The sequence below is a fragment of the Corvus kubaryi genome, unplaced genomic scaffold (assembly GCF_017639235.1).
Source record: "Corvus kubaryi isolate FWS band 111438036 unplaced genomic scaffold, C.kubaryi_AGA036_p1.0 66, whole genome shotgun sequence".
Lineage (NCBI taxonomy): Eukaryota > Metazoa > Chordata > Aves > Passeriformes > Corvidae > Corvus > Corvus kubaryi.
The window spans coordinates 22,719,629-22,738,858 of record NW_024582054.1 but is presented as its reverse complement, the minus strand read 5'-3'; the positions used below and the strand labels follow the sequence as shown (position 1 = coordinate 22,738,858).

General features: G+C 37.1%; 1 protein-coding gene and 1 long non-coding RNA gene across 8 annotated transcripts in view; one reads left to right on the top strand and one right to left on the bottom strand.

Moving 5' to 3' along the window:
• LOC121674196 overlaps positions 1–8,574 on the top strand; it is a 32,106-nt gene extending 23,532 nt beyond the window's left edge. Inside the window, exon 3 of the long non-coding RNA XR_006019492.1 lies at positions 7,596–8,574. This is a non-coding gene — a long non-coding RNA (uncharacterized LOC121674196). The remainder of the gene's footprint in view (positions 1–7,595) is intronic.
• A 5,775-nt stretch (positions 8,575–14,349) lies between these two features.
• PAPOLA (poly(A) polymerase alpha) overlaps positions 14,350–19,230 on the bottom strand; it is a 44,076-nt gene continuing 39,195 nt past the window's right edge. For all 7 annotated transcript variants that reach the window (XM_042048331.1, XM_042048332.1, XM_042048334.1 and 4 more), the window contains exons 21-22: positions 18,654–18,728; positions 14,350–16,538 (exon numbers count right to left, since the gene is read on the bottom strand). In XM_042048331.1, the coding sequence (XP_041904265.1) occupies positions 16,443–16,538; positions 18,654–18,728 (171 nt within the window). In that variant the 3' untranslated portion in view covers positions 14,350–16,442. The remainder of the gene's footprint in view (positions 16,539–18,653; positions 18,729–19,230) is intronic.

The following is a 19,230-nucleotide window of genomic DNA, read 5'->3' as shown; positions in this document are numbered from 1 at the left end:
AGGCCTGCTCACTCAAAAACAAAAAAGAAAAAGGAATAAACAAACAAAAAATCACAAATAAATCCAAGCAAATTCATTTGCAGAGAACGGAATTACTGAGTTACTACAAATCACAGTAAACAATTTCAGCTGCTGCCTACATTAAAGATTTCATCATCACTTTGCTAAGGGTCAGAGAAGTTAAATATCCATCCTAAAGCACGGAAGGATTTCAAAACATTCCGAATAAAAGTTGCAAGTCTAATTTGCAGAGGCGTTTGAGCTCGTTGCTGTTGAGGCAGCTCCTGGTGGGGTGTCCGGGGGCAGAGATGCCCTCCCACCGTAGGTGTGCAGGTACCCCTCAGTGCATACGGCAGCACACGTGCACACACAGACACTCACACAGAGCCGGAGCCGATCACACTTCACTACACATTTGCTAGATTTTACATTACTATCACAAGTGTGACTTTGGTAAGAAAAAAGAGCCTATTGTGACTGCAGCCGCAGCCACCGAGCAGCCCATTATTTGAGATCTAACAGTGACACCTGCAGTTGAGCCCCACACACTGACACAAACATCTCCCTTAGAGAAACAGAGCCCTGGTTTTGAACTGTACACATCTCCTGCTTAATTATCCTCGTGTACCTCAAATTTGCGTCTCCCACTGACAGCACAATCAGCTTCCACACCAGCATGAATCAGCTTTTCCACTTCGAAAGCAAGCAGCCTGCCATAAAGTATATAAATAGTCCACAAAATCTTCCTTGAGCTGCTTGGTGGGAGTAGAGCTGCCCATGCATATACACACACAGATCTCTCCTCCATAAACAGGCGTTTCAGAAGAACCACCTGCATGTCTGAAAGGCTCATCTCCGTGTTTCAAAGATTTAATCACTTTTCCGCTAATTGCAATATAAAGCATTACATTTGCTATGAATAAAGACCAGATAACCTGGCGATTTGGATGAATCCCCTTTGCCATCACTGCTCCCTCCTTGGTTTTGGTTACCAGCTGGTGAGCAGCTGTAATGTGGTCATTCTGTCTCTCTTCAGATAATCCAGGAGTTTTCACGGTTTCACCATTATTTAAAGCACTTTGTTTTGTTCTGTTTGCTCGTTTGCTTTAAGAGAAAAAATGCTGTACTTTAATTGCTGCACTGAAGGCTACTTTTAGAGGCCTGACTCTCCAGTTATAACAAATAATATGTAAAGGTCTGTATTTCATTTTTCCCTTTTCACTATTCTCACAATTTACTGCTTTTTCAGCTTCTTCAATATACTAGAAAACAAGTTCCTCTTTCTCTCTTAAAAGCAGAAACTACAACTATAATGTCTTCTTTGCTGTAAGATGATTTTTTGTATCACCAAATCTTTTGACCCTCTACAACAGTTTCTAACCAAGATCAGTTCTGGTATTTCATACAAGCACAGTACGAATTTGGTTTTAATTTACAACTCTTGGAGATACTTCTTGTGTCATGTAAGCTTTTAGACCTCAGATATAAACATGTGTTCACTTGAAAAAAAAGATTTCTTTATAACTTTTGTCAATATTCTGCTGATTGCTAGTTCAGTACCAGATGTGCTATGCTTAATGGTGCATATACAAGAAGCATTCCCTAATCCCTAAATGAACTTCCTATCTCTAAATATATACAGGATAAGCTATCTAAACTCAATTTAGCAACTATGCTATTAAATCTACCAGAACCAGAGTGAAAGAATATTGTTAAAGCCAAGTGCCTGTTAGCAAAAAACCAAAGAATCCTCCTGAAACAAAACATGGCTAACCATAGATCAAAATCAATCAGACACAGATTAATTTCTCCTATCAGGGCATCTTGAACCCCCACATCTTCATTTCACAAGTGCATACACCCAGTTTTAAATGCCTCTCATTTTGTTAGCACCACACTCTGTCAGTCACAATTGCTGCAGAGAAATGAGTTGTCATCAGATCAGACTTTTAAACTGCATATGAATGCAGATGGATCCATTATGGGATTTAAGAGAAGTGCACAAAAAAAAAAGGTGGCATCTGCTGGTTGGATTACAGCACCTGGATTACAGCCTGTGGTTCCTGCTGCATTACCAATTCCCTCTGTGACCCAGGGACACAGGCTGATACAGCACCTGGATACCTTCATTGATGAAACTCCAGCATTTTCACCTTCATTCACAGCCAGACACTCTAGCCTGGCCCATCAACTCCCCAGCAATAACCCCTCCTGCCCTGGACTTGTGCAGAGGGAAAGGCAGGGGATGCTTGGGACAAAAGGGAAGAATGCCCATTTATACTTCTGATGTCCCCAACACCCCTAATTTTATAATTTCCTGACCCCAAAAAACCCGGACACATCTATTTTATTCCACACAAGGGTTTCTTAAAATAGTTCACTATTTGTGAAAGCAACAAAAGCAAGAAAATAGACAGTAAACAAGAAGGGACAAGTTACACTCAGACCCACAAAAGAGATGACTCCTGATGTTTTCTACCTATTGGATATTTATGTGCTATGGTGGATAACTCCACCACAGTCCAGAGGGTTCTCTTCTACTTTCCCTGCACTCCCTTATCTCCTCTTATTTCTCCTTCCTTCACCATGGAGAGCGCCCAGTACCAGCTGCATACAAGGGATCTTAAAAATCCATTTTTTTTCAACCTTTGGGACAGAAAAGGAGCACAAGAACTTTTAGGTTTGCAGACTTTGGTCTAAAGTATAACAAAATGCTAAGCAAAATGGTTGACTATCTTCTCAGAAAAAGTTGCACCTGGAAGAACAGAATCCCACATCAGTACAAGAGAAGAGTTCTGGTTTGGAACCAGAGAAATGGATGGAAAGGTGTCACAGAGGTGCACATTCAAGATGCATTTTGTGGCATCTGCCTATGTTTTCCTCTGCTTTTGTTCATGTTATTGTCTTATTACCTTGGGAGAAGTGTTATAAAATCACTACATTTTAAAAAAGGGAAAAAAAAAAGAAAGCAAGCAAGAAAGAAAAGAGGGGGGAAAAAACTAGGGGGAAAAAACCAAGGAAAAATATAATTTTAAAAGAAAAGGCTATGCATATGCAAAGTTGATTCAAATGCTTTCAGATTGCGCCATAGAAAAGCTGTGGCCTAGTTTTGGAAATACATATTTCACTTTATTTTGCACACAGCTGGGTTTATATTGGCACTCACACTAATATGCAAAATGCAGTATCTTATATTCATGAATGACTCTTTATAAAATGCCAGGAGGGCACCTGCTTTCTTTTCTTTAAGTCTATATCATGACAAAGAAGCAGCCTGTATTAATGGCCAGCTTCCAGCTCTGACCACAGCCTGGAGGGATTTATGCCAGCTGTACACAGGTTTCGAAGTAAACAACATGCCCCGGTCAAAAGGAGTTTCTTACACTCCACGGAAAAGGACTGCTAATGAGATGCAACGGACTGAAGGAGGGAGCTCACGGCAGCACTGACTGCAGGGAGCTTCACAAATAAGTCTAGGAGCTCTCAGATGTACTGCATCGTGGTCCTCTCCACAGTGTAAGTCCAGTATCTTAGCTGCATCATCCAGCCCTTGCAGCATTGCTGCAGACACAGTAGCCAAACACCTTCCCATTCTGGTGTTCTCAAGGCTCAGGCTCAATAGGTGCCAGAGAATTCAGCAAACTAATAAAAGGTACCCTGGCCAGTAGTAGGTGTAGGCATTTCTTTCTTTTCCAATAGATGTATCGTGTCTCAGTGGTTTAGAAGGAAGCCTACCGAAACTACTCCTCATCTTAAGAAGTTGCTTTGTCTGCCATCCAAATCTGACAGGATCTGTGTGCTTTGAACTTCAGATCATGATGCAAAACTCATCTCTCAGGATTTTTCCCCCCAAATCAGAAAAACAGACATGAGACAGCTTGATAGAGATTTTTCTTTAATGTACAGTTGATTAAACATGTACTTCAGAAAAAAAGTGTTTATGAATGAGATGTAGACAACAAACATTAGATAAATTTCATAGACATTTGTGCAGATAATTAGAACTTCAAATCAGAATTTTGAAAATTAGACTGATGTATACTCATTATATGGTCGTTAAAAAAAAAGTTAGATATTCAGTTCTAGCTTACAAACTGGAGTTGGTCAAAAAGATATTAAAATCTTTATTCCTTTCACTATACTCTGCAAGATTATTCCTACCATGTGCTTTCTGGGTCTGATTTGGATTAATTCTTTTTCCTGACTAAACAAAGGCCATCACAATAATTTTGGTGTGCTCTTCTGAGTTAAGCAAGATATCTAAGGTCAAATCAGTCTGAGTTTGCACAGGATGTTATTGACCTAATAGCTTTCCATCATTACTGCACTGCACTTGATATACTGTTTGATTGCCAGACCAGAAATGGCTGTGTTCCACAGGGTATCAACCAATGTATTTTGCCAAGTGTAAAAAGAAACTGAAAAGTAACAACAAACACAATGCAGTTATAATAAAACAAGCCTGTGTATAATATTACATCAAGTTCCCTAACCAAACCTTCAAGAAAATTATATGAAGATAGAACTGTATCTGCGATCAGTTCTTCAAGCAGTAATAGCCTATCTTCTTCCACTTCCCAACTCCAGATTTAAGCTATGTCCCTATTTCTGCATCAGGAATAGGCAGAACCAAAAAGCAAAAGAATCACTGACTGGAGAACAAAACTTGTTCACACATTTACCTTTGTCTCCCAAGGCCCCGCAGCAGCCTACAAAATGCTTGTCACCAAATGCTTTGCCATTTTCAGCAAGTATCAGAACAACTGGAGGTGTTTATTCCTGGACCAGTACACTGCATATAAAGTATGAATCTTCCTGCAGAAGCTAATTTGTAACTGCCTGGAGATCTCCCTCTACAGTCTGCACTGCAAGGTATGAGTTTAGCAGCACAGCATCTGCAACAATCTCTTCAGAAACACAGCAGCAGAGTTGGGACGCTGTTCACTTGTTCTTATTGATGCAGAAAGCAAAAATTTATTGATGAATTAAGTTATCACTGAATTAACTAGCAGCATTAACTATCCTTCTACTAGCAAGAAGATTCAAACCAGAGCCTACAAGTCTGACACCTCCCAAAAGGACACTTCATGCACTAAAAGAACTATGAGAAATAAAGTCACCCTGCTCAAGGCAAGACCAGTGATGTACCATTTTGTACATACACTCTTTCCACATACTGTGAACTGCAAGTCAGATTTCTGCATTTTTCAAACTAGCAGCAAAAGTATGTATGTGCTTTCTGTGTTCAGGTGACAAGGTAGTTCCAATAAAGTTCTTATGAGAAACAAACTCATTGCAAGTACTAAGCTTAAGGTCCTCTGAGACCTATCTCCATTTTTGTTTATTTCCTCATCTCTCTTTCATATTCCTGCTAGTCCCATTCTTGATACATAATGTTTTCCAAGGATTGAATAGCATCTTCTTGGATACAGATAAGCAAGTCATGAAGAGACATGTTTTACATGCCTTAAGAGATATTAGGTAAAAACAGGAAATATTAAACACAGAGAACTACAGTGTTGCGTTGTGACTTTTTTTTTATTACTATTTAATTCTTTCACTGGGCTAGTTGCACAAGACAGATAATTGTTTCTGCAAAGACTAGGAACAATTTAGTATTGTAGAAAAGCTCTAGTCATTGTCAGAATACAAATTGCAATTAGGGTGCTGTATCAGCCTTTCCCCGTGTGAAAGTCTGGTTGTTGTTTGCATTTATCTGGGAGAATCTGATTTAACCCTAGCAATTGCAAAGGGGAGTCTTCCCCCTTAGCCAGTCTTCCACCCCTTAGCTCCACTGCTGAATTAGCAGGCGACCTTGCACAAAACAACTACTCTGTATCTTCATTTACCCATCTAAACCCCACCTATTGTATTTATTTAGCTCACAGGGGCATCAACAGGCTTAATTAATATTTGCAAAAAGCTTTGAGATCACCAGATGAAAGGTCTGAAATATTTTAAAGTCAATGAGAAAAAAAATGGATAGGTGCCAAGAGAGTCAATTGGACAAACAGCTTCTCCTATCGGTATTGTCCATATTTCAATTTCTAGTTTATCAGAGGAATATACACGGCTGTTTAAATAAAGTCTCACGCATGTTCCACTGTGTACAGAACCAGCCACCACAGTTCGTAGATCTGAAAACAGTTAGAAAGCTGTAAAAGATCGCTTGGGAAGACATATATTATATTTCAACTCCAACACAAAAGAAGTCCTTTCTCCAGAGTGTTTCTATACACTACAGAAAAACTCCCAGTGGCAGTTAGCAGCACATACATAGAGTTTAGTATTTTTATATACTGTAATTTTTTGATCAATGGACACTGAGAAGCATCTTCCCTTGACTGTTTTATGAAGAAGAGCTTGAATTTAATATCTGCAGGCATATAACCAGTGCTTAAATAAATAAGGAACTCCCCTTTCCCCAAGGATCCTAATGCTATAGCATCTAGGTCACTGCTATTAACCTCTTCCCTAAGGATTTAGAAATAAATCCAAGTTCCCAAGTAAACTCTATTCCTCAGCTGACTGCATCCCCATCAGACGACACTGTTCTCATAATTTTTCTCCTAATCTGGTGATAAGTAGTTTTACCTTAGAATTGCTCACAGAAGAGATCTAAGATACTGCAACACTCTCCTATTCCAGGCAGGACCAGGCCAGCTGAAGATGGACTTGCTCAATTCATGGCATATCCCCTCCCACCCAAAGCCAAGCCCACCTTTTGTATTCACAGGTTTTTATTGCAACCTGTCTCTCAGAAACAAAGGTTTTAAACATGCTCGTGTGGGAAGGGCAAGTTAACACCTCCCACAAAAACAGACATATAAATATACAAATAAAGAGGCCAAGCTTTGGATACTTTGTGGTGACTCTTACAGAGACAGGCTAGGATAATGAGATAAAAGATGTGCATAGCAAGCAAAGCATTATTACCAATTGTTCAGCACAGCACACATTAACATAATTCCCCACTAGGTTTCGATTTTGTGGCCTCAGTTCAGTCCCCCACGTAGAACAAAATAGGAGGAGTTATTTCAAAATACCAGGACTACTTAGAAGAGTGCTGGAAGCAAAAACAAAAAATTGGAAAGTGTTCAGAAGATCTGAGGGAAAATAGGATCACCACAGGGCACATCCTATCTGCTAGTGTAAGAGTACGGACACTTGTTTCTGGATTAAGTCAGCCACTCTACAACTAGCTGTCAAAATGACAGAGGAGTCCCTGTGTTACTTCTGGATTTTCTTCCGTGGTGTTGCCCAGGCTGACCCTCAAAAGGTGGTGAATTTGAACTTTCACTCTTTGCTTAGGCTAAAGTCTGTATAAAACAAGGTAGTGCATCATGGAGGAGCAAAGCAATGCCTCCTCCTGCTCTGACATACAGTAGAAAACAACTGGGTTGGGGGGGTTTTTTTCTTCTTTTTAATCAACAGAAAAATAGAAATGGTAGGTTCTTTTTGTATTTTCTATGTAAACTGCACTTCAAAATCAAGTTGGCCTTAAAAAAAAAAAAACGCTTTGCAATTACCCTTGTGAAGAACCTAAATGCAAACCATGAACAGACTCATACAATAATCTTTTCTCCAATTTTCAGACATATGCTTCCATATGAAAGCAGCTAGAGCTTGGACATCTAGAAAAATTTGTAGAGTTGAACACGAGAAGCCAGTCTTCCAAAGACATCCTCAACACCTTCACTGGTTTGGTTTACAAGATGAAATAGACCACAGATCTACATCTGTAAGGAAAGGATTAATAACTTTTAGGGTATGTGCCTTAAACAATTGCTCGGTGGTGAAAGTTGTTGCAGAAAACATTGACCTTTGTGGAGAAACTTGTTGCAGAAACAAAGAAGCAAAGTTTCAGTTTTGGCCTTGCAGAGGCAGGACCTAACCTGATACTTTTTGCAGCAACCTTCTAGTGTGTTGTGTCATAGGACAAGTGGAAAACTGCACAAGCAGGGTCACAAACTTGACTTTGGGGGTATTTGCCTTGTATGACCCCCAGAGCAGACCCTCGACAACCACCAAACCAAGACCAGAACATGTGCAATGACGAGACCCTGCCCTACCTTCACCTTGTGCGAATGAGGGAGCATAGAAAAGTGACTCAGGGAGTGAACCAGGGTGGACCTGCCACCACAAAGGGGACCCAGGCACTGAAGGACTAACGGGACACTGCGGGATCCACAGAGGTGACCATTTCCTGCTTGCTCTCTCTCACTTTCTCTTTTCCCTACATGCGTATTGTTACAAATAAAGTCAGTATTGTCAAGCCAATACTTGGTCTCATTTGCACCTTAATTTGCACAGAGGACTTTAACATCAAATCATAACAACATCTTTAGTTCGTATTGTCAGAAGCTGAAAAAGGGAGTAGCTAAAATTTATTTTCAGGTAAGTTACACTCAATATGCATCACAGCAAGGTATCAGGGAGCTAGAAAGCCTGCAAACCATATACAAGCAAACAGAAAGAAGAGGATAGGATTAAAATAGCTGATGATCAGAATGGCAAACAGACATAAAGCTTTTAGGATCTAAACCTCCATTTTTCCTGGGGGGGAAACCACCAAATGTGGGTCTGTGTGTTTATATTAAAATACTTTTTTTTTAAAAAGGCAAAATAGGATGCAGTGTGTCTTCATATAAGAACAGCACCCAGTCACCCAATTTTGTTGTTTTCCTCTGTAGGAAGAGTGTTCTAATAGCATGCACAGGAACCTTTCCTCCTTCATGTTCCTTAGAACTAATTTACAGCAGGACATAAAGATGATATATCTGTTACAAAACAAAGACTGGAAAACTAGCATATGAGTTTCAAGTGGTATGTGATTCACGCCTACAGGAGAACCCAATGGAACAAAGTATCTACTATATGAAAATTCCCAGACATTCTCAAATGCTAACAGTCAGTCTTTGTGAAACATCTGATAATGACTAATCTCATTTCTTATATAAAGAAGTTGAAGCAAGGAGTCACTAGCCCTACCAAGGTCACACATACCCAAGTCAGGATCAGAATGTAGTTTTGTCTTTGCTGTGAGCCAGCCTTTCAAACAATCTGCTTTGAACTACCGTAGTGATGAGTAATTATTGGGATTTGTGTGTTTGCTGACACATTATATACTTCTTATAGAGACACGTAAAAATTGCTTCACCTTTAAAATAATATGCACACCTCCCTTTTAATTTTGAAGGAAATAAACCACTAGAATAATTTCATAACAGGAAGCATCAAAATGAGGTGTTAATAGCTGAAGAACACGGTGATGACATGTGACATTGATGGAATGCACAAGAATGGACAATTCATTCTCACAATTCTTTGGAAGTTTTTGATGTTGCCAGGTAAGGCATGTTTCATTCAGTTTGACACATAACAGTGGGTGCTGACAGTAAAAGTTAGTGATACTGGAACACTAAAAAATAATAAAAGCTAAAGACGTCTCTATTTTAAACAAACCTAGAAGCCTACTTCCCTAATGAATGCTCAGATTACCCTTGAAAATCTAACAGGCCAGAAAGGAAAAGTCAACACACCACAGTGATTACAACTCAAAGTGTGACTTCCATGCATTTTTAAAAATACAGCTTATAGTTAATCAAACATAAAAGCATTCTTTAAGCATTAAAAAAAAAAAATCCTAATGGTGCTAGATCAAACTTGCATTTTGACTTTATCTGCAAAGACAGAACATCTGGTGTGCTTCTGGCTAGACAGCTCCTATTAAAACAAGCATGGCTGAGGTTATCAACCAATTCCTACACCTTCAGAACAAACACAAATGCAAGTGTGAGTTTGCTTACATCCCTACATTAAAAAAAAACCAAAACCAAACCAACAAACAAAAAAAAACAACCAAAAAAGTCTTCTTAGGTCAATTAATTTACAGACTTGAGATTCTCCAAAATTAAGCCTGCATTTTCATGGAACAAACTTTGCCCCTTTTTTTTAAGTAGCCTAAGTCAAGATGAAAAATTTAAAAAGAGGGAAAAAATTCCTTGTGCCAACATAAACTACTAGAAAAATGCTACTAAATTAGTTAAACACTTTTTATTTACAGCAATTACTATAAATTATTTCATTCCTATTGAAGTCAAAGGCTCATTGAACAGAAGCAGCTCTTTTCTTAGTGTTTTGTTGTTTGAGAAAGAACACATAAAGAATGAATTTATTAATTCAACAGTAAACTACTAAAAAAAAAAAAAGTGAAATGATGTCCTGTGGGAAATATCCTAGAAAAAGTCTATACTAATATTTGTACAATTTGTCTACAGAAAATGATCTACCACCTCTTAAAATGCAATCAGACCAAAAAGACTGATCATCTTCCCATAAATACATTCAAAAGCAAAACACTGAAACAGCTTTTTAAGGCATTTTTCTTGACTCAGTTTGTAAGGATCTTTTTATCTCACTACCTACAAGGACTAGATACTACAAGAAAAAAAATACTCCCAGTTGAGATACTGCATTTAGTGATCAGAGTGATCACTAGTGAATAGACAGTCCACACACTGTTCTGGGTGATGCTAAGAAACAGTAGGAATAATCACTAATAACTCTAATATACTGTGTGAGCAGATGGCCTAAACTATCAAATGTTTTATCAGTCTCACTGTTTTTTACACTGTAGAGGGATAAAACTTACAGATGATAAACTGTGGCTGAGACAATGAATGCTTCCATCCATCATCCTGTGCTTCTCTTATTCCAACCAAGTGACTGAGTTGAATCAAGTTTATATCTTGGCAGGAGATTCCTATGGAAGCTAATATCTAGATTGACTACATGTATAATTCATTTATTCCCCACAAAAGCAAAAAATGCTAATTTTAAGAATCTCCATTGCACTTCACTGAACCAGACCACAATGAAATATTTTAAAAGGCCTAGGAGGTCATTCTCAAAAATTTCAGCCTTCATATCACTGATGAAACCATGTTTATTCTCAAGAGGACATCAAGTTTTTATAAAATTGCATGCTGATCATAAATAAGAGAAATCCCACTTTAAGAGCACAAGCTCAAAATCTAATTGAAATCCTTGATACAAGCTGCAGCTCCTCTCCCCATGCGCTGAACAGGCTTGGCACAGCGTCCAGGCATGGCCGGCTCTCTGCTGGGGGCAGCATTCTCGGCTGTGAAGGCAGAGCGTGCCCTCTGTCACTCATGGTGAGCAGTCCTGTCCAACTGTCTCTTTTTGACAACTTTATCATCAATCTCTTTATTAACAGCTCCGCTGCAGACTGAGAACACAAACAAGGACAGCGCGCATGCCAGATTTCTGGAAGCACACGGCACCAAACACCGCTCAGGGCACAGGGCGGAGAATGCTGGAGCAGAAGACACAGCGCAACTCTTCCACGGTGTTTTAAGAAATATTGTATTTACTGTGTTTACTTAGAATCAAATTTCTGTTTGGGGAGAGATGGGGAGAAAGGCAAGCTGTTTTTCAAAGATCAAGGATTGCCCACCTTGCCTCCAGCGTTACCTTTATGCCATTTGAAGTGCCCAGTCAATAAAGGGTACTTGACCCAACGTTCCATTCAACTTTAATAATTTTATCTGCTTTAGGTTAGTGTTTTACCCTAACTGAAGTGAGTGCTACAGAAATAACCTTAGAGGAACTGAACACATATGATGTGTAGACTTTAGGCATGTAAAAATTTACTTAAGTGACCTTATTCAGGCAATTTACTTCTAAAAATACAAACAGAAAAGAGGAATCCTAGATCACAAATAGGAGAGCAAAAATGGTATTTGCACTTGTATGCTGTCCAGTATCTGTGTGGGCCACAGTGATCATGGGGCAGTTTAAATGCATTGGTTAATTTTTAAGTTAAATAAATAAATGCAGCTTTTCCTACCTAACAGGCTGGGGCTTTTATCACCTTCTATCAACAGAAATTTTCCTCTTTATCCTTTCCTATTACTTTCCTGGCTCTTATTTAGAGGCAGTAATTTATTGCAAAACCAAAGCAATAATATCTACATACACCATAAAGTATTTTTTCCCAACCATTACTATACCCTTAAATTTGACTTTTTAAAAATTCAGTACTCTATGAGGTAAAAATTTAATACAGTATGTAAGACATTTGTCATTCTTAGTTTATTTTAAACATTGCACTAGAACAGAGAGCATAAAAATACCGAGGTACTTAAGATATCCAGACTTGCTCCATAGAATCTGTGATCTGCTTAATTCGTTAAGTATGGAAGGCAGAAAAAAAGTTACCTAAGACAGCATTCCCAAATTTGGTTAGAACAATAAAAATATACCTAAACTTTATTTAAAAAAAAACACACCTTAGTTTAAATATCCAAAACACAGGTGGACAGTCCAGCAGTGGTTCACCATATTATCTCTCTCATAATAAAACATGTCCTCTGAAGTAGCACATTAAAGTTTGCATTCTTTTGGTGACAGTATTAGATGTTTGTAGATATTTCAAATGATTAGTTTGAACTTTGCAGACGTATCCAACTGCATCTGCCTCTACCTACAAAAACAAGATGGTTTGTTTCTATTGAACAGACACTTAATTCTACTATGATTATTAAAGTAAACTAGAATCAGTTTATTACTGACATTTTTCCAATATGAATACTGGATCTATAAAAAAAGTGAACCTACCAAGTATTCAGCTAATGTATGTGCATTCAGGCATTTCTGACTGTATCATCGAGACCTGCATAATAAGTGATGAAATTTGGTAAGTATTGTTCAGCCACAATGATGGCAAAGAGCGATGAATCATAGCAAAGGTACTTCACTAGTGTGTTCATAAACTTACATCAATTATGCCAGCATCACTACAATATGCAAAATACCTTTTGTAGAAATGCACACAACTTCCAAACAACATCTCTTATAAGGATAAACATATTTTGCTTCCTCAGTAACTATCACAGTAGTTTTTCATGCATTTAAGTATAGGTTCTGGCTCAGAATCAATATTGTGTGTGTTCTTGTAATTCTGAATTACTTTTGGTTATTCTAGATGCTGAAGAACTGTTTCATCTTTTACTGTCAATAAAATTCATTCTCCCATTAAGATACATTTACTAACAATTGATATTCATTACTATGCAGTTATCACATACTTGTAGCTACAAGTTTAAAAAAATCTGTGGTTTAATAAAAACCCAAACCAAAAAAACCCCCTAAAATTAAGAAACACACTAAGAAGTGCATTTAATAAGAAGCAGCATGCACACATACTACCTACAGAAAGGAAGCACAACTTTAGCTAGAACTCATCAATTCAAATGTCTGATTCCAATCAGTATGTCTAAAGCCATCTGTTAAACCATGGCTTATTAATGTTAATTATTTTGGCTACAACAGTAATTTTCAGCTTCTTGTTTGCAGATCCTTATGAGTCAGTGAACTTAATTCAGGAGGTTGATGATGGGCAACTGAGAAAAGCTATTGAAACCTATTGCCAGCAAACTGAAAAATATTAAACAGAAATGTGTGTATCTGCTAGCAGATTTTTATTGGTCAGAGTAAAGAAAAGACATATTAAAGCCATAAATAACATCATCAGCTGTGATAAAAGAGAGATGTGGTGGGCAGGATATAACGATGATGAATCTGTTTTAAACAAGACAAGCAATTGCATGCTGTGAAAAATATACACAACAGAAAGGTTTATTGTTTTAGGCACGGCAATTATAGTATGAAGACCATAATCACTAGTGGTTTTAGCAGTTAAAGAAATTTTAGTCAAAAGGAGACTACTTATTAAAGTTACTCATATCAAGCATTTAGAGGATTGGGCTCATGCTGATACAAAGATCAATCAAGTGATGCACAGCTACTTGTAATTTTTACTTTTATTTCAGGACACGCTCAAACTACTTGACAAGAAGAGAAATAGTGCCATCTGCTGACATAAAGAATAGGCACTTGCAAGAAAAGCTTAACAAAACTCTTAAAGCCAATGCTTTTAAAAAATAAAGTTCAAACTTTTGCAGAAAATAGTGCACCCCCAAACTGTTTAGGCACATGTTTCTTCTAGTTTTGTCCACTTTCAAGACTTTAGGACGTAGAGACGGAATGGATGCCCTTAAAATGTTTGGTGTGTTTTTGGCAACTCTGCCCCCACCAAGACACTGCACAATCCACAAACTTGCCCTTAATAGCTAGAACCCAACATCCTTCTGAGTGTTACTTCCACTTCCTATAGGAAACATATATGAAGGTTCACTAAATAAGCATTATCTACTATATTTCCTTTAGGCCATACTGTATTTTGCCTTAGCAGAAAATTTAACAGATAAGCAAGAATTAAGAAAGTAAAACCAATTTAGTCCATTCAGAAAAATCAGACAACCGTGGGATTGTGCTGTTTTTTATTGTGTTTTCAATGGAGAAATACATCATCTGTTTACAAAATAGCTCTTGAAAAATACAAGGAGTACAGATACTATAAAACAAAGCAAACTCCAGTCATGAGACACTACGTACATCATGCGAAAGCAACAGTCTGATCTCCAGGTTATGAAAACTAGAATTAAAAAGTCACTATACAGAAAGGTTCCAAGTTTCCAGCTTGGCAAAACTTGGGTGCAGTTACATGAAACGTTTAATAAAATGAAAAAGATTTTCTGATGTGTAAACAAAATGACAAGACTAAATTTGTGCCTGGCAATTTCAATCTAAACTCCATAGCTACACAAAATACACAGACAGCTTGTACACTTCAACTGTTAAGATATAACCTTCTTTGGGGGGTGGACGACAGCAGGCTGCACAGGGCAAGGAAAAGAGAAATATTGTATACTAGACATCTTAGACAAATGGCAAAAAAAAAACCCTTCAGTTACTGCACAGCCTAAGTAGAAGATAAGCTACACTCTGACTTTGGAGAATTAATTTAGAAGGATAAGGGGAAGAGTGTAAGTAATTTAACTTGTAACATGAAAGATGCATGTGTAATAGGATGGAGCACAATGGGAGAAGGGAGTTCATTAAACATGCTAATCAAAGTATGGGAAGTATGATTTGACATCCCACATATTTCAGACTTAAGTAATAGTAACATGAAGTTTGTTATCTACATCTGGTATTACTGTTGGTATCCCTCATGTTCCTCAAATACTGCTGTTCTTTGCTGTGAGAGCTTCAGTTCTTTCAAAAGAAAAAGTTGTTACTTTTTTGATAGAACTACAAGAACAAAAAACAGGGTTAAGAGAGCTTACTAGATGTCAAGTGCTTACTAGAAATATGATTTTTAAAAATTTGGTGTTGTTCAGTATGTAAAACTATTTGTGATGAACTATCTAAAAATAAAAAGGTTAAAATACTTCGGGAAAAATCTTTTTGCCTTTATTTAAAATTTTAAGCTTTTTAATGCATATGGGACCTTTATGGAGTGTACAAAAATCATATTTAGTGATTCAAAGGCCATCAAGACAGGTGGTGTATTTCACAGGCACACAATATTTACCTAAATACTTCAGTCATGGGACAAATTTTGAATTTGTGCCTAGAGGCCACAAGGTATTACAACTAGGTAAGGGGCAGGAGGGAACCCAAATGAGTACATGGCTTGTTTTCATTCTGTATAAATAACTATTGTCCTATATGGTGCATACTAGCTGAAAAAATAATTAAAAAAAAAAAAAACAACAAACACAAAACAACCCCCAACATTAAATGCAAAAGCTTTTCCCAAGAAATAAAGGGATTAAAAAAGGGAATAAGGAGTTCAATTAGCTCAAAAGAAAGTTTATTTACTGTTTGATTGCTGATTTGTATGCACCTTAAAACAATACTATAAATAAAAGTAGACCACGTCTTAATCATGTCCCATCTATACCAAAACTTCCCAATTACTTTCTCAACTTACGTCTTCTGACCCCAAGATTTGACATTACATTTTAAAGACTTACTGCTGCTTGATGGCAGTTGAACTAAATATACTATACACTTTGTTTTCAATGTATAGTATATCACAGAATTTCATCCAATTTGCAGATTACTACTGTTGAAGAGATTCTTCAATAAAATGGAAGTTTATCAGCTAAAGATCTAAAATTAGTCATACTCCAATAAAAAAGTACATAAAAGTGCATTTAAGGGATTCTTATGCCAGTTTTATCTCAATTTTGAAACAATGCATCAAACAAATTCAATCAATGTTAAATATGGCTACAAATAGTGTTCATGCTTTTAAAGGCAGTAATCCTTCGAAATATTTAATGTAACTGTTGCTAACACATTAATTGTACTCCTGGCTTCACATACTAACCTGGACTTCCAATCAAGCGGCGACTTTAGTCCAGAAAGGGAAGTGCACAAAATATACCTAAATCCGTTTGCGATTATGTTCTAGTCTTGCACCCTCCGTTCTCCTTTTTTTTCTACCATTAGAAGACAACAGGTTGAGTTGGCAGATACTGTTTATGGACCCCTGAGGTGGTTTTTTACCGGTTCAATCTCAATTTTATTGAATTCTTGATAACAGGAATAGGATTTGCAGGAAGAGCAGGGATATCTGAAAGGTCTGTACTGGGTGTTTTCTGAAAAGAAAAGAAGTTTGGTTGTATTTTAACTCCGCAAATATAAAAATATTGTAGTAACTGGCATTAACTTTTAAAACAAAGATTTTTAGAAGACTTTTTAGGAATATATGAAGATAATTACAGATTATAAACAGAGAAGCAGGCATTTCCTTTGCTTACACAGTCTTTACTAAAGAAAATTAGTACAAGAATCTTTGTGTGCTTTTCCCTTTTTGACAACTGCAAGAAATTAGCAAGTGCTGCAGATAAAGCTGGGACTACTAATAACCTGTATTATAGTTAAACATCTACATAATAAGGGTGCTTGATCAGTGACATCTACTATCTGATCTACATGTTTAGTATTAAAAAATGCCTTTTAACAATTCAGTGTTAAGTCTCTGCCCTTACAGATGAGTGATGAAAACAGCTCCCAATGCAAAGTGTGTGCCTTCATACATTCACATTCCAGACTGCTGAAAAACTCTTTACAGTCAAATTTCCAATTTTTCATATTGGTTCAGATTTGCATGAAAAAGGTATAACAAACTCTAAAAAGGTACTGTATGAATGTGTTAAGAATTCCACCTTGACAAGAACCTGAACACTTTTTTCTCACTTAAAAGACTTAAATACCATTCAGCAAAATGACATCTAAAGCAAACAAAAGGAAAACACAGAAAAGAAACACATTCAAGATTCAGTGAGATTCATTAATATCTCACTTGACTTATAAGCCTCTAAGATTGGGGTGGGTTGTTTTTTTTTTTTTTTTAAGCACTTCCACTATGGCACATGATTTGCCATCCCAATAAGCCAGTTATTATGCAGTACTTCACATCATTTATCATAAAATTTTTTCTTACGTTATAAATATTAAAAATTTATACAAGGTACATTTGATACAGGTGGAAAACTGCATTAAAATGATTGCTCTTAATTGCTGCTTTATTAAAAATAAATCAATCAAGTAAACACTGACTGATGCAGTAGCAAAGCACAAAGCAGCAAGAACCCAGGGCAAAATAGCTCTGAACCTCGCATCACCCTTGCCCCGAGTAACCCCCTGGTTGGTGCCGATCTGCAGTTTGACATGTTTCTATTTTCTGCAACATGGGCAGTGTTTTAAACAAAGCCAACAAGAACACCAAAAAATGACAGAAGAGGCTCACCATCCTTTTGTAGTTTCCAGACTACTTTTGCTAAAGTAACAACTACATAATCTGTAAAAAAGCTACAAAGCTTTATATAATCCCCCCTCAACAACAGATGAAATAAAATTGGTGTACTTACTAAATGATCTAAAAACCTCCCTGAAGCAGTTTAGGAAGTCCATGTAGCATCTACAGTTTTTGCCAAACAATTTTGTTATCTTTATTCAGTACTGCTCATACAGTTCAAAATCTCCAGTAAGAAATACCATTATCACTATTGCAACAATCTCCATTTTCAACCAACACATTTACTGCACATACTTTAATGATTCAAGTGTGCATAAAATACTTTTTGATGATGATACTTGAATCAATAGAGCACTAGGAGAAGCTTAAAAATGCTAGTAAGACACAGATGTGCTCTCTAAAAGTTGTTAAAATATTAAAAACAAAAATTTAAGTGAATGGCATAGAATTCTTACTGTTTTCCAAAGGACTTTACACTGCTAAAACAAGCTGGCTAAGGAGCGACAAGCTTGCAACTTCTCTCTTGTACCAAATATTAGAATCTGAAGTTACATTTCAGTTTACATCCTCAACCTCTACGTGGATATCTTTGAGCAGCAGCTATTTAAAGCATTTGTTTCCTTGTTAGAAAGGATTATTCTGTGATGTGCAAAGCACAAAGGAATAAACTGAACCCCTTACTTTGAAGGCACAATTCAGAAGAGCGAATCCAGCTTCAGTCAGTTTGTATGGCAAGCCATACATGTTTAGCTACAATGCACATTCAATAAGATCAATGACCATCTAAAACACAAAAATTGTGACAGTAACAACAAGTAGTTTTCCATACAATGGATTTATATTTAAAATTATACATTTATTTTTAACGTCTGGACTCATTTCAGTTTCAATGCTTTCACCACAGATTAGCATATACACACATGCACGGCAGTATTGCTTTTAAAAACAGTACCTGAGGAGCTTGCAGAGAAGTTGTCTGAAGAGTTTCTGTTTGAGAATTAACATTCACTTCTGTCTCAATTTGCTCCTGAAAAAACCAAAAACATCACCACAGTTACACCCACTTCCAATGAGCTACTTATATAGAACTCCTAGAACTCCAGAATGCTTTATATTGTGCAAAAGAAAACAGCAAAAGAAAAATGCAAGCATTGGTGCTTGCTGCATTGACACCCTTCCTTTTATATTGGAGGAACCACCACACTGGAGAATGTTTCACTTATTAGGGATTTGACATCAACACAAGCTACATCACTTCTCAGTTGTCACTTGTTTAACCAATTAACACCTTTTATACAGAATCCTATAGCAACACATTACATATCATTCAACTCACTAAAGACAAAGAGTGTATTATCAAGGAAGATCATGTGAAAAGCTGCAGAATTTGTTTAAAAATTTAACTGCTTTTCCACAGCTTTTGCCATTCTGCCACAAAAGGTTTCCTGCTGCTTTAATGGGTTGAATCAGCTTTCTAAATGAATAGATGAGTGTCAGAGACTAATTTTCAGGTACAACAGTGGGACTAC